At 38.9% G+C, this 16,675-nt stretch overlaps 1 protein-coding gene across 3 annotated transcripts in view; it reads right to left on the bottom strand.

Moving 5' to 3' along the window:
- The window catches only part of Mtm1 (myotubularin 1), an 87,744-nt gene extending 74,720 nt beyond the window's left edge, over positions 1 to 13,024 (bottom strand). For 2 of the 3 annotated variants that reach the window (XM_029534338.1, XM_021187638.1), the window contains exons 1-3: positions 12,956 to 13,024; positions 11,297 to 11,369; positions 9,459 to 9,553 (exon numbers count right to left, since the gene is read on the bottom strand). In XM_029534338.1, coding sequence (XP_029390198.1) covers positions 9,459 to 9,553; positions 11,297 to 11,369; positions 12,956 to 13,018 — 231 coding nt within the window. In that variant the 5' untranslated portion in view covers positions 13,019 to 13,024. The remainder of the gene's footprint in view (positions 1 to 9,458; positions 9,554 to 11,296; positions 11,370 to 12,955) is intronic. The other variant, XM_029534339.1, reaches the window with a different exon arrangement.
- Positions 13,025 to 16,675: the final 3,651 nt, after the last annotated feature.

Below are 16,675 nucleotides of genomic sequence, written 5' to 3'. Positions count from 1 at the left end.
AGAAGAAGAAGAAGAAGAAGAAGAAGAAGAAGAAGAAGAAGAAGAAGAAGAAGAAGAAGAAGAAGAAGAAGAAGAAGAAGAAGAAGAAAAAACTGGGAAACAAAAGAGAGGTGACGGACAGGGAGTGGATCAGTAAAAGCCTGATAACCTGAGTTTGATCCTGGGAACCCACAGTGGAAAGAGAGACTCCTTTCCTGAAAGGACTACTGAAAGTTATCTTCTAAACTCCACATACATGTGGGTACATGCAATATATAAACACAAGAACAACCTAGTAAACCCTATGGAGCACTGGACTTTAGCTGCAAGACTAAAGCAAGACTTTAGCAATGGGGGATATGTAGTCTGAAGTGGCCATCCCCTACAGCCTGAAAAAGACTTCCAATGGAAGGATTGGGACACCAACCCAGACACAAGACCTTTGACCTACAATTTGCCCTGCCTACAAGATGTGTAGGGACAAAGATGGAGCACAGACTGAGGGAATAGTCAACCAATGACTGGCCCAACTTGTGATCCATGTCATGAGAGGGAGCCAACCCATCCCAAGTAAGGATGCTTGAATCCCACTTAGAAGAGGAAAGAAAATAATCACAGGAGCCAGAGGGAGAGAAAGACCTGGATGGGAGAGGGGAGAGAGAAGGGGAAATGGGGACAGGATCAGGTATGGGGGAGACAGGAGAGAAGCCCAGAGGGCCAGGAGAATGAATGGAAATATGCAGCTGTGGGAGGTGGGGGGAACCTTTAGAAAGTCCCAGAGACCTGGGTTGTGAGAGACTCCCAGAACTCAATGGGGATGACTTCAGCTGAAATGCCCAACAGTGGGGAGATGGAACCTCAAAGAGAACACTTTCAGTGTAGACAGGATCCCCAGTGGAAGGATGGGGTCACCTTCAAATTTTCTGACCCAGAATTGTTCCTGTCTAAAGGAAATACAGAGACAAAAATGGAGCAGAGATTGAAGAAAAGGATGGCCAGTGACTGTCCCAACTTGGGATCCATCCCATGCACAGAACCAAACCCTGACTATTACTAATGCCATGTTGTGCTTGCAGACAGGAGTCTGGCATGGCTGTCCTCTGAGAGGCTCTACCAGTAACTGACTAAAGACAGATACAGATACTTAAAGTCAACCATTGGACTGAGGTCAGTGACCCCTATGGAAAACTTAGGGGAAGGACTGAAGGAGCTGAAGGGGATGGAAATCCATAGGAAGAACAACAACATCAACTAACCTGAACCCCTGGGAGCTCCCAGAGACTAAGCCACCAACCAAAGGGCATATAAGGGCTGGTCTGTGACCTCTGCTAAATATACAGCAGAGGACTGCTTTGCCTGGTCTTAGTGGGAGAGGATGCACCTAGTCATATAGAAAGTTGATGCCCCAGGAAAGAGGGATGGGGGGAGGACCCTATCAGAGGCAAAGTGGAGGGGGGAATGGAGTGAAGAACTTTAGGAGGGGAGACCAGGAGGAGGGGCAACATTTGGAATAGATAGAAAGAAAGAAAGAAAGAAAGAAAGAAAGAAAGAAAGAAAGAAAGAAAGAAAGAAAGAAACAATGAAAGAAAGAAAGAAAACAGATCACATTCTTCCAACTTACAATGGCACTAGATATACATTACCATTCCAAAAGGGAGAAAAGGGAGCATAGTGAGAAAATACTGGACTAATGTCAGACAGAAAACCAGATGGGCAAACTCTAAACTCTGCATCTCCATGTGTGATGTCAAAATGTTCTTCAGATTTCCATTCCTTTCAGCTTTGTTGACTGCAACATACTTCTTTCTCTTCAGCTAGTTCCATCCCGTTAGCAGCTTCCCTTGGCAGGTACCCCATGGCTCTGGCATCTTTAACCTCTTGGGGCAATCCAGGCTTCATCTTTACAGCTTCACACAATGGACTCTCTAGACCTCCTTGTAGGGAGAACCCTGCCGCGTGCCTGGCCTCAATGAATTTCCTTAGCTACAGAGGGAGATTTCATCCTTTCTTCCTTCTTTCTTTCCTTCCTTCCTCCCTTCCTCATTCATTCATTTATTCATTCATTCATTCAATTTATATATTCACTTTACAACCCAATATCAGCCCTTCTTCTCCTCCCAGAAACCCCTCATGCAAGTCTCCTCCCCCCACTAACACAACATAGGATTCAGCTCCATTCTACTTCCTGGTGCTCCTTTAACCCTTGAACCATACATTTTGTATTTTTCCTTTCTAAGTTTGCTACATTTCATCAAAAAGCTCTTCATAAGAGTGCAGCACAGAGTCTATGCTAGGCTCTTTGGTTGGTAGAGTCTCTGGGAGCCTCCATGGGTCCACATTAGTTGACTTTGTTAGTCTTCTGTGAACTCCCTATCACCTTCAGGCCCCCTTAATCCTTCTCTGCAAAACATACATGGGCTGGACCTAGCCCCCTCCCCCGCTGCACATATATAGCAGATGAGCAGCTAGGTCTTCATGTGGGTCCTGAGCAACTGGAGCAGGCGCTATCCCTGAACCTGTTGCCTGCCTGTCTGCCTGCCCATGGATCCTATGCCCCTAAATGGATTGCCTTGTCTGGCTTCAGTGGGAGAGGATGAGCCTAGTTCCATAACCTCTTTCTACCTAGGCCTCTCTGAACCTCCATGCAGAGAAACACACACCTGGCTTCAGTGGCTTTTCTTAGTCATGGAAGGGGATTCCATAGTCCCCATTTTTTATCTTTGACTCTAAAACTAGAACCATGTAACTGAATCTACCAACTTCTGCTGCTTGCTGGGGCTGGATCATGGTCCCCTTGTTCAATTATACCCTTTCAGCTTTCAGTTTTTGATGGTTTCCTTCACTGCTTAAGTTTGGCTGTCCTGGAACTTGCTCTGTACAATGCCCTTGAACTTGGAGAACTGCATACTTCTGGCTCCTGATTGCTGGGATTAAAGGTGCATACTACCATGCCTGGACCTAAGCTTTTCTTTAATTCCTACCTCTGAAGCTAAGGAAATTCACTGAAGCCAGGCATGGGCAGGGCTTTCCTTGAATGGAGGCTCAGAGAGGCCATTGGGTGGGATCTTTCCCTGAGATTTCCACTCTCTTAATTCCATGTAATATCTTTAATATGGTTATCTCCTTCAACATAGGATTCAGCTCCATTCTACTTCCTGGTGCTCCTTTAACCTTTGAACCATACATTTTGTATTTTTCCTTTCTAAGTGTGCTAAGTTTCATCAAAAAGCTCTTCATGGGCTGGTGAGATGGCTCAGCGGGTAAGAGCACCCGACTGCTCTTCCATAGGTGCAGAGTTCAAATCCCAGCAACCACATGATGCCTCACAACCATCCGTAACAAGATCTGACGCCCTCTTCTGGAGTGTCTGAAGACAGCTACAGTGTACTTACATATAATAAATAAATAAATCTAAAATATTAAAAAAAAAAAGCTCTTCATAAGAGTGCAGCACAGAGTCTATGTTAGGCTGTTTTGAGATTTCATTTGCCAATGCAATTAATCTAAATCCCTTCACCTTAGCCTCAGGCAGATGTTCAGACAAGGGCAAAAAGCCGCCACATTCTTCATCAAATTATCACAAGAACAATTTCTACAGGGTGACAAATATGAGTCTATTTTCATTCTTCTACATACAGAAAGCCAGTTAGACCAGCACCATTTATTGAAGTTTTTTCCCATTGTATATTTTTGGCATCTTTGTTAAAGATCAAGTGACCATAAGTGTGAGATTTTATTTCTGGGTCTTCAATTCTATTCCATTGATCAACATGTCTGTCTCTGTATCAATCCCATGCAGTTTTTATCACTATTGCTCTGTAGTAAAGCTTGAGGTCAAGGATGGTGATTCTTCCAGCCATTCTTTTATTGTTGAGAATTGGTTTAGGGGCTGGGAAATGGCTCAGTGGGTAAGAGCACTGACTGCTCATCCTGAAGGTCCTGAGTTCAAATCCCAGCAACCAATAGTGGCTCACAACCACCCATAATGAGATCTGTCGCGTCTGAAGTCAGCTACAGTGTACTTATATATAATAATAAATAAATCTTTAAAAAAAGAATTGGTTTAGCTATTCTGTTTTTTTTTTTTTTTTTACCTTTCCAGATGAATTCGAGAATTGCTCTTTCCATGTCTTTGAAGGATTGTACTGGGATTTTGATGGGGATTGCATTGAACCTATAGATTGCCTTTGGTAGGATGGCCATTTTTATTATGTAAATTCTGCTAATCCATGAGCATGGGAGATCTCTCCTCAACATAAATCCAGACACACTGAATCTAATAGAAGAGAAAGTGGGAAAGAGCCATGAACTCATTGGCACAGGGGGAAATTTCCTGAACAGAACTCCAATGGCTCATACTCTAAGAACAAGAATTGATAAATGGGACCTCATGAAACTGGAAAGCTTCTGTAAGGCAAAGGACAGAGTCAATAAGACAAATCAGCAACCTAGATTGGAAAAAAGTCTTCATTAACCACACATCCTATAGAGGGCTAATATCTAAAATATATAAAGAACTCAAGAAGTTAATCACCAAAAAACCAAACAACCCAATCAAAAAAATGGGGTATAAGACTAAACTGAGACTTAACAACTGAGGAATCTTGAATGGCTGAGAAGCACCTAAAGAAATGTTCAAAGTCTTTAGCAACCAGAGAAATGCAAATCAAAACAACCTTGAGATTCCACCTTACACAAATCAGAATGGCTAAGATCAAAACCTCAGGTGACAACACATGTGGAGAAAGAGGAATGCTCCCCTCCATTGCTTGTGGGATTGCAAACTGGTACAACCACTCTGAAAATCAATCTGGAGGTACCTCAGAAAATTGAAAATAGATCTTCCTGAAGACCTGGCTATACCATTCTTGGGAGTATACACAAAAGATGCCCCACCATGCCACAGGGACACGTGTTTTACTATGTTCATAGCAGCCTTATTTGTGATATTCAGAAGCTGGAAACAACCTAGATGTTCCACGACAGAAAAATGGATACAGAAAATGTGGTTCATTTACACAATGGTTCTGGGTCCAAAACCTGAACAAAGAATAGTTCAAGTTGCCTCCCTCATTCACAATAGCATCTGAATCCAGTGTGCTCCTGGTTACAATCTGGGATCAGTCTTCTTTGTGAAAGTCTATAGGCTTAAATGGAGTTGCTCCTGCTGTGGTCACAATATTAACCAAAGACAAGTTCCTTGGTACATTCAAGGTCAGATGGTGGCTATAGGACTTCTTAACTCCAGAGGCAATGGTATTCAGGATGCCACAATTTAGTAGGCTACATACTGTTATCAAACCTCTAAGACATGTACCAAGGCCTTTAACTTATAGGGAACATGAACAACACATGAGTTTACCTGCTCAATGTGCTGCCTCTGCCTACTGCACTAATGAGGATCAAAAGGATTCCAAGTTTGTTAAAGTCATAGACATAGCAGTATGCAAATAAGACAGAATTCACTCATTCAACACTACTGATTAAGCATCTTCAATGTACTAGGATCCACCCTGGAAGCAGAAAGAACATAAATGAACAATAAACAATTAACAAGATGAACCAGAGAAATATAAGAAATATAGTGACCAGCACTCAAGAGAAAAACTAACCATGGAAAAGGGACATTAAAAGTGTAACAAAGCCAGTTGTGAAAGGTTTCAGAGCAGTTAAAAGTATTAACTGAAAAGCAAGATGAAAGGACAATTCTTTTTCAAACATACAAAAAAGTTTTCTCATTTTGCAACAGAACCTACAATTGCTGGTTTAGTTTAGACTATTTAAGTGAACTAACACTACAATGACTGGTTTTTTAGCTCCTGAATATAACTATGTTGGTAGCATTTCTTCTGTTTTCTGTTAATATCACTGCTTCCTATTGGACTTTCAGTATAAGTTGTGTGGTCAATTGCTTAAAAGGTTTTTATATAATATCATAGAAGAAAGAAAGTAGCAGTCACTATCCGATGGGCATTTCATTTATGCATTAAACGCCAAACCCTATTGTATAAGGTACCATGTGTAAACGAAGGAAATCATGTTTGGTATGAGAAACCTAATTGGCTTCTAGAAGGTAATGAAGCCATGGATCTTAGAAAAGAATCTATAGTCGCCACTTTGCTATACCAGCGTAACTCCTTACCACATTCTGAATTTATCCTTATACCAATAGATAAGTATAGTTACTACCCCTCATCAAAGAAGGTTCTTGTTACAGAAAATGGAGACTATTACACAAAGCAACAGCTGGATAGGATGCAGAGCTCAATGGATCATGAGAAACCCAGTCCCAAAGAATACATACACATCATAGCTCATGAACCTATAGCTCAGGGAACATCATGGAAGAAGGGGTGGAAAGATATTAAGACAGAATACCTGAAAGTCTGCTGTGAATCAGTTTCTGTAGAAATAGTGCATAAGCTAGACTGCAACAGCAGCAATATCAATGGCCATACATATATGCCTGCGCAACAAATATAATAAAAGAAAAAAAGTTGAGAGGAATTTGAAGAAGAGTAATTGGGAGGGGCTAGAGGGAAGAAAGGGAAGAGGGATGTAAAAGAAATCATAAGAATTCTACCTTTAAAATGTAGAAAAAAGAAATAAAGATTGATAAGTATTTGGTTTTTTTTGTTATAAAAGTACTACATACTCATTTTAGGTATTTTTAAGAAATACCAACAAGTGAGAAGAATACTAAGCATGTATAATTTTGCTCTGAATATCCCAAGAATTCAAATTCTTCACATATATTCCTTATGGACTCTTCTTTAGAAATAATTTTCTTGTTTTATTTAGTCAAAACTGCACCATATAGACAGCCTCATCATGTTACCACAATTTGAATAATTTCCCCAATTCATTATCAAGGACAGCATAAAATGAAACCAGATATGCATGACTAAACAACAAGCCAGGAGTCATGTGAAAGGGCCTGTGACATAGCTTTAATTTTAACTTTTGATAATTCTTATATATCAGCACCAAGCATCTCAATCTATCCCTATAAGACCCCTGGAAACTGGACAAACCAAGTCCAGAGTTGGTCCACAGTTGGTCCACAGCGAGGCACTTCAATATTCAAAGACAGCTCTATATGACCCCTGGAAACTGGACAAACCAAGTCCAGAGTTGGTCCACAGCGAGACACTTCAATATTCAAAGACAGCTCTATATGATTCCTGTGCTAGTTTACTTTCTATTGCTACTTCTTCTTCTTTTTACTTACTTGAAATGTAAGGCAGGAACCTGAATGCAGGAGCTGAAGAAGAGACCATGGGAGAAATGATGCTTACTAGTGTACTGCCCCTGCCTTGCTCAGATATTTCTCTTGTACAGGCCAGGCCTTCCCACATCAAACCAGCAATCAAGAAAACACCCTGCAGATTTGCCTATCTGCTAATATGATGCAGGCAATCCCTAAACTGAGGTTTCCATTTCCCAAGTGACTTTAGGTTGGATCACCCACTCACCATGACAAAAGAACAACTAAAACAAACAAACCTACAAAGCTCCTTTTATACTGTTCTGTAGCAAAAAAGGACCAACGTGTATTTTTGCTGATAGACTGGTTTCCTTGTTAGCCTACTTGATATTCTCTCCTCTCCTCTCCTCTTCCTTCCTTCCCTCCCTCCCTCCCGTCCTCCCTCCCTCCCTCCTCCCCCCCCTCTCTGGGTCTGTCTGTGTAGCCTTGACTGTACTGGATTCACTCTGTAGACCAGGCTGCCCTTGAACACTGAATCTTCCTACCTTTGCCCCTCAAGTGCTGGGATTAAAGGTGTTGCTACCACTGCCTAGCTCAATGTCTCTTTTAAATGGTAGCATCACGATTTTATAACATGACTACAGACAGGACTACAGTCTCATTTTATCTAGGCATTCATTATATTATACCTCTGTTAATTCACCATAAAGGTACCTTATTTTTAAACAAGCAATATCCAGGTACTGATTTCCTTGTTAAGACAGACCTTCATCCCGTAATCATACAACTGATCTTTTACAAAGTAGGTGCTATCTTTATACTTTAATGTTGTATCATTAGTTGTGTCTAATATTCTAGGCATTTACAATAATTTCAAACCCTGACTCTGCCATCTAGACATTGGCTTATCTGTTGCTTCTCACATCTCAGCCACACATTACATTTTACATTACATTATATTACAAGGAGGCACGCTACCTAGTAAGGTATTAGTGATCACCCTTTCTAGTTGTCATTAAGCTTTTATTAGACAGTCTGTAACCCATCTGAGTATATTGCCACCATTTAGCTTGCCTTTCCCAAGGACTGTCATTCCTTGATTCCACTCAAAATGGTTTATTTTCAATATACTTAAACCATCAAACACTAAAATGATGGCCACAGACTGACACCCAGCTTGCTATAAACTTCCAGAATCTTCCTTCCCATTCTAGAAAACTGAAACATTTCCTTAGATTCACTCTTTAAGCTTGAATTGACTCACATAGGCCATGATGCATACAATGGTAGCTATTGTAGCCTGCACCTGCCTGTACCCTACAGGATTTATAAGAAGCCAGGGCAACAGGAATATTAAATAGCATTTTTGGAATTTAGACTTAATAATGAACATAATAAAAGAGCAAAAGATACGAACAAATCCACATCAGAACTGTGCTAAAAAGTGGATGGCTAAAAGCAAGAAAACAAAAGCTAGATTTTCCCCATCAGTTTCATAGTTGCCTAATACACAAGGCAGCAACAGCTTACTCTTCCATCTACCCTAAACTCATTTCCTTGGAGTATTTGGAATCACACCTGCCCCTGCATTCAGGAGTGAGCCATGATCTACCACAAGTTCTTCTGGGAAAGGCACAGTAGTTATACATTTTCTCTTATCTTTCTGGAGTTTCTCCGCTCTATGGAATCACTTCATCAATAGGACATCCTTCAAAATGTGGTGACCAACCTTTTTTGGCCATAGGTTGAAAAAATGTAAGTAACAGTAAGCCATGCCACTCATCCCAGTTTTACCCTGCTACTCAACAGTTGGTAAAAGGACACCTAGATACTTCTAGAGTGGTAGGCTTTAACCAAGGATTCACATCAACATCTTACTCTGTGATGTTTTAGAAAATGTGTGCATGCTTGGACCATGGGCCCAGCCAAACATTCTGATACAGTGAATCTGAAGCATCTGTACTGCTTGGTAAAAATCTCTAAGCTGTTCATTCTTATCTGTGCTGCTGGCTAAAAACCACTGTTGGATACCAATATACTCTAACCACCTCTCCTTTATTCTGAGGGATATAGCCTATTTAAATATTTCATTCTACTGCCTACAAAAACAGATGTTAGTGTTATATCAGTTTTGCAGAAGCAAAAAATTAAGAATTGAGAAGTAAATATATCCCCCATGTTAATGTGATCCACAGTCAATGTTATAGGATAGAAAAGAAACAGTATCAACTTAACGGTTAGGGTCATCTTTATGGTCTTATAATCTACTTACCATTTCCAAACTTCTTAAATAAAGACGATAATTTGTGATGTAAACTCTTCCCTTAATGGGGCCATTGAAAGGACATATGTAAATAACTTCTTTTTCTAGTAAGATAAAAAAAGTACCCTAAAATAATGGAAATAGATACCAAGATACACAACAAATGGTACTAGCTTAATATAAACTACTTGGCTATGTTTAACTACAATAAAAATTACTAAAAGTTGAAAACAACACTGGCAAAGTTTCCACAGCTCTGTGACAGGCTAAATTATGCACTCATGGCACTTCTGAGTTTGCACCTAATGTTATCACCACCAAAGACATGTTGACCAGAGCCAGAGCACAGAAGTGAACGAGGGTCTTGCTATTGTTAGCATCTTATGATAGTAAAAGAAACTACTTGCATTATTTCAAGAGAGGATAATGTTCACACAGGGTAGCCTCATGACTAACCAGTAAGCTGGGTGGTAAGTTGACAACTGCCAACCACACATGTATCACAGGTCCTTGTTGCTTTTTTTTGACAAAGGGTATCCTCTCTCTGCATCACTGTCTAAACTTAAATTCATGATCCTCCTGTCTCAGCCTCCCAAGTGCTGGAATTATGGGAATGTGCCACCACACCCTGCTATAATGCCAAATTAGAAATCTCTTTGCAGAAAATATTTGTGATAATGTACGATCAAGGAAAAGTACATATTTTTTTAAATTTGATGTAAAGAGAAACTAAATCAAAAGATTTAATTATAATAAAAATATCTTTCTCTTCTTCAAAGATATCCTTGAATATGTTAATGACTTTGAAATCCTTTTTTCTTCAGGTACTAAATGAAAACTCTATACTAAGGTCACTTCATGCCAGTTCAATTAGTTACTATATTGGTTAAGGTCTGTCTGCTTATACTCAGTACCCAAACATCTATATGAAGACTACCAATAGCAAAATTTCTTTGTTCTTATCCAGAAACTGGGAAGAACATACACTACTAATTTTAGTTTCAAGACTACAATTGTGAGTGTGAGTCTGTGGACAGACACCAAATATGTTCTCATGGTTCTTGTGGTGTACAAATAATTCACAAAGGTACTTTAAAAAAAATAAGTCCCATTAATTAGCACAATAATTTAACCATTTAAAATTAAAATTTTACTCTTACCCAAGGAATAAAAAATTCTCTGAAACAATGCTGATTATTGGTCCCAAATATACTGTCATGTGACAGAAAGAACCAACCCCAACACAAATATTGAATGTCAGCGCCATGCTTCTGTAGAAGCACTCTGTCTTAAGTCAGAATGATTTGGCCCTTCCAAAGTAGATACTGTCCTCTTAGCCTAGGTTTATCATGAAAAAAAAAAAAGCAAGAAAGCAAAAAACAAAACAACCAAACTAAAAACACTGTATCAAAATGTTACCACCATCTTAATTTTAATTTTCTGGCAAAGGATCTCCTATTATGCCACAGAGAAGAGTCTTTAAGATGTTATCATTTTGAAACATATATCACAGACTGAAAGCCTTAATCTACTTCTGTTCTTATAACCTTAAATTATGAAGAGTGGATACCTCTAGTTTGAGACTTTCAAGTGATAACCTATGTTGTTCTCTCTGAATCATTCTCTTTGGTGCAGAGACAAGAATATTGCTAGCCTTGTGAGCACCAAGCTCTTGAAAGAACTCTTTGATCAGGAAAGGCATGCAGTGTTCTCTCTGCATTGAGGCTCCTAAACAAAGCTAGATTATTTGTCTTCTCTGACTTGTACAGAGCAAGTGGAACCCAAGCCACCTGATCTTGCTGTACTACCCCTCCAGTTCTGGACCCCTAGACTCAAATGCTCCTTACCAGTAATTGGTAATTCCCCTGGGAGTCGAGGAACAGTCTCACTCACATCCTGAGTGACTCCATCTTGAGACACCTGCAAATGAAAGGGGCATGGGACGGAGCTGGTGGTGCCATCTTTGCACACATGGTAGCAAACAGAAATACACGTTTAAAGAAAGAAATAGAAATTTAGCATTGAAGAAAACTAGAAATAAAATTCAAACTTGGAAAATAGAATCTGGAATGAAAATATAGGTACTCTCCTAGCTCACGTGAAGCCATTTGTTCAATCCCTAGCAATAGCAAATTAGAAAAATATAAATAAAAGACTGTGCTAGCTGTAACATTTATTAGTCATGCTAAGTCCTAGTCTGCATTTAAATAATGTTACTAAAGTTTTGTACTTTGTAAAAAAGTACTTTAAAGCTAGTATATCTCAGTATAATGGTCAAACTTTAATGAAATCAGTATGCTGTACGGTAATAGCTTTTTTCCTATGCAATTGTTGCAGAATCATACCATAGAGAGACTACATTTCTGACCTATTATTTTATTAAGATCTTGTCTTACTTTTCATTTTTATCGTACATAAGTGACCAAGTTCCCCACAGACTTTTCTGGAGGCCTCCCATTTGGGAGGTATTCTTAGGTAGGTAGCTCAGCTCTTCACAGCAGCAGCTCTGACATGCAGGCAAAGCATTAATCATTACACTAAGGAAAGCCAGGTATGCTGGCATACATTTGTAATGGCAGCTTTTGGCAAGCTGTGGCAGAATGATCAAAAATTGAGGGCAGCCTCGGTCACACAACCTGACCCAGTCTCAAAACAAACCAACTAAGCCACCCCCCAAATTAAATCTCAGTATTTAAAAATCAAAGTGGAATGCTATAAAATTTAAAAGCTGAGATAAAATGAAGTTATTTGTACATTATAAAGAGTTATTTATTGCATTATGAGGAATATGTATAAGCTATTAAGAAAAGAATCTCCCCACCTCCCTCCCAAGGCAAACAGGCAAAGGACATTCATGGTTACTTCACAAAATCAACAGGAATGGGCAATAATGTTTCTTTCAAAAGAAATAAAAGGTCAGACTTGTCAGTATTCAAGAAATGAAAATTAAAAGTTAGCCACATTTCTGACTGAATATTTTTGTACATTGTGGGGTGGGAGAATAAATTAGCCTTTCTGATGGACCATCTTTAAAATCTCAAAGGGCCATGAATAAATCTTACTGTGAATTCACCCCTCCCTTTCAATTTATATCCAACCCCCCCAAAAGTCATTCTAATGGAACAATTTACCCTGGTTACTTTGAAGCAATTTGTATGTTTAGGTTTTGTTTAGTCTAATCGTCATAGCTAGAAAATAATGCCATATTTAGGAAGGTGTACTAGCCGGCTTACTCTTGGCCTTCCAATAGCTCCTTCAGAGAGCTGCTTCATACCCGAATGTCAGGTCTGACAACAATTTGTGAATAAAGCTTTGGGAGAGCATTTACAAAAGCAAAAATCACTTCACACATATTCCATTTAAATCTTTCCCAGAACAAGGTGGGACGGTAAATAAAACCATGTCTCAACGAAATTCATGATTCAATATGACCCAAATGACTGTCTAATACAAATATGAAGAAAGAAATGTAGAGAGATTCAGAGAAGTGTAAAAAGTCAACTTACTTTCTTAATGGATTCATTCTCCAAGGAGTGTGAATTATACTTAGACGCTGATGCAGAAGCCATCCTGGAACCTACCAAGGAAGACAAAATTCTCTGTTAACTGACCTGGCATTGCTATTTCAAACATAAGACATCAAAGTGTTAAATATTTCAAGAGAACAAACAGTACTTGACTTTGTAGGCCCTTTTCTCTTCCTATAGAACAACAGAACAAAAAATACAAAGAGCTAGCCAGCACACAGGCAGTACATGTCCAAAGAAGAAAGGCGTTCAATGCTATCTATTTTACTCTTGGTTTAAGGTTTGGTAGGGAGAGGCCAGATGTGTGCCATACATTTCCAAAGTTGTATCTAAACATTAAGATAACAGCTAGGTGACATGATTATTAAGGGCTATGTGAAACAGGAGCTAAATATTAAAAGGGGAATCCCACAGAAGATATCAGGCTTATTCTAGGAAATTATATTCATAGTGCTCCAGTAGCCATCTTAAAAGAAAACAAACAAATATACAAAAACCTTTAATGTCTACCGATGTATGACAAGCATGAAATTTCTACACCACTTAATTGAAAGATAATGTATAGGCATTCAAGCAGAACTATGAAAGGGTGAATTATATCACTCATACAACTTACCTTTAAGAATTATTTTGTTCCACATTAAGGGGCTTAATGAGAAATAGACTTGACTGAAACCAAATTCATAGGAATTATCAAGTATTTTCTAGTAAAAGTATATATTTCAGGTAAATAATGAATATACCTCAATTTAGCCATGGACAAAAGCATAATATTCAAAACATACATAAAACTATTTTTAAAATATTTATGTTTGTTCATGTGCATAATGTGTATGTGTGGACATACATGTATGGAAATCCAAGGATGATTCTGTGTAGTCAGTTTTCTCCTTTCACTTTTACCTAAGTTCCAGAAATCAAACTCAGGTCTGTGAGGTAAGCCCCTTTTATCTGCTGGGTCATCTCATTGGCTGCACAAAACCATTCAAATGCAAGTATGTATTCAGAATCCTGAAGATGTTAGCAATGACAAAAATAATAAATGTTGTAGTTATTTTATATATCAACATTAATAATAGAGATGAAGTTACTAGCGGATAGGCCATATCTATTTCAAGGTGACTATGGATATCTATGAAATCTTTTACACACATTCCATTCAAAGAGCAGCCATAAGGGTTGGGAGATATCTTAATTAGTAAAATATTTGCCTTGAAATCATGAGGACCCAGAACCCATATTTAAAAAAAAAAAAAGACAGGTATGGTATATAGTAAATCCCACTTCCTAGCTAGACAGTCTAGCTTACTTTGTGAACTCCAGACCAGTGAGAGAGATCATGCCTCAAAATATAAGAGACCACTCAGAAGGAATACCAACTCCTCATAACCACATACACATACATACAAACACACACACAAACACACACTCACTCACACACACATATACACACTAACAACAATGACCAAAACAAAAACCAAACAAACAAAAAGACCAGGCATTCCCTGACAAACATACCATAGAGCATACCAACACTCTGACACCTTCATAGTGCTGGTCAATGTCCTTAAGAAAGGCCTGAGAGAAGTAAACAACCATTGAAAGAAAAACACCAGGATGAAGAGGTGGAGTTATATACACAATTAGGACTGTCAGGCTGCTCCCACAACAGTTCAGCTTGACAAGGACAAAACTTGTATTCATTTGGCTCATGGCTGTCTCCTGGCAAACAATGGCATTATTAATACTCTACTAGTGAGTGAATGAGTGATTGCGTGGAAAATATACACTATCATGAGCTATCAGGATGAGGCTGACTTTAATACTGATTTACCAAATCTCACAACACTGGAACTAGGAACTACCATTGAAGCTTAAAGTTGAACTATTAACCTGGACTGATGGCACACATCACATGCGCAGCAACCGGAGAGGTAGAGGCAGTAGGGTCTGTTTAGTCCAGTAGTGGGAGACCAGGCTAGGTAACACAGTGAGACCCAAGGAAGGAAAGAAGGAGAAATGAGGGGTAAGGGAAATAAAAAAATACCAAAGAGAAAAGAGGAAGAAAGAAAAAGTGAATTAGGTGGTAGCCCAATTTAAAAGGAATTAAAGTTTAACTTTTGAAAAGATCTATAAGTAACTGCCAAATGAATTAAATTCAGACAAAATCTTACACTGTGCTTTCAAGACCCCTCTAACCTTATGTTCATATAGCACACAATATTGTTCTTAGACATGAAAGCAGAATGGGGAAGATGAATTAGAAAGGGCAGATTAGATGCACCTGCCCTAAAATTATTCCTCTGCCTACATAGTACTATATAGACAGGGAAGGTCCTTCAGTAACAGAAAACACTAGGGTTTAGTAATAAGATATTTGAATATCTAATATGTCATTTTAAAAGCTAAATTTCCTATTGCTAAGTCAATAAAGATATTTAAAACCCAAGGCTATACAGTCCACTCACTGTCAACCTGCCTGATTATACAGCATTTATTCAAAAATCATGAAGAATAAAGCCAAAGCCAAAGGTGGTAGTACATTCCTGTAATCTCAGAACTTGGTGGAGGCAGGAAGATTCAAGGGAAACCTGGGCTACATCACACTGAAAATACACATGAGGCGGTGTGTGTGCGCAAGAGAGCACAATGGTAAGGTGTGGCCCAGAATGTCTAAGGATCTTCTGGGTTCAATCTCCAGAGATACACCAAAAATAAACAGACAAAAAACAAAACAAAACCAAAAAAAAAGCTCCTCAAAGCAAAACAAAGGAATGAAAAAACACCTAAAAGTCTTGATCTCAAATAGTGAAATCATCATAATTTCTGAATATTTCCTTCACTTCATAGCCTCATGCCCATCAGTCATCACTCCCAATGCTGAAGCCCTTTGGCAGCCAGAGAGATTGCTTCCTATCTCTATGGATCTGCCCATTTTGGCCCCTTCATATACATAACATCATATAACATGGTCTTTATGTCTAAAGCCCTCTCTTTGGGAATTACACTGGACACTGTTACTGTTAAAAGCGGGATCAAACAAAATCCTCAGAGATTCATGGCCTGGGTGATGATAAGAGTCAGTTCCACTATAAGCCTGGCTTTAAAATCATCAGTGAGCTTCTGTGTCAAATGTGGTGGCTGATCACCAGTCTACAGAAGCTGCAGCACCGAGACACTAAGAGCTAGAATTTTGGAGCTGGCTCCTTTCAAATCCAACTCTGCAACTGAAGAACTATTTGACCTTGGGCATATTATTTTCATTTTCTGAGGCCAAGTCATTCCTTTATCACAGTTGAGCAAAATGAGTTAATTCAAGAGAAGAACCACTCTCTATATATCTGTTAAAAATAATCAGAATTTTAATTATGAAAGGCTAATTATTCACTGTGGTCAACACAATCAATTCTATTAATCAGCCCTTTCCTTAGAATTACTAGGGAGAAAGCAAGCTATTACATGGACACTATTTGCCTACTGGTGACTGAATTGTAAATTTTAAAACTGCACTTGCCCACAATGACTGCAACAAGAAGCAATGTGCCACTGTGTACATTTCCTTAAACAGACCAAGTACCCAAGGGGCATTTATAGAAACAGCCACTCACTAGGTTTACAAAGCATTTTGCCCAAAACCTCGAGCAATAAAATTTTCATCCCTTTTATTTAAAAAAGGAAAGTTGTGGGGGTGGTCAGGGA

This window comes from Mus pahari, chromosome X, assembly GCF_900095145.1.
Source record: "Mus pahari chromosome X, PAHARI_EIJ_v1.1, whole genome shotgun sequence".
In the NCBI taxonomy this organism is placed as follows: Eukaryota; Metazoa; Chordata; class Mammalia; order Rodentia; family Muridae; genus Mus; species Mus pahari.
This window is presented reverse-complemented; position numbering and strand designations above follow the sequence as displayed.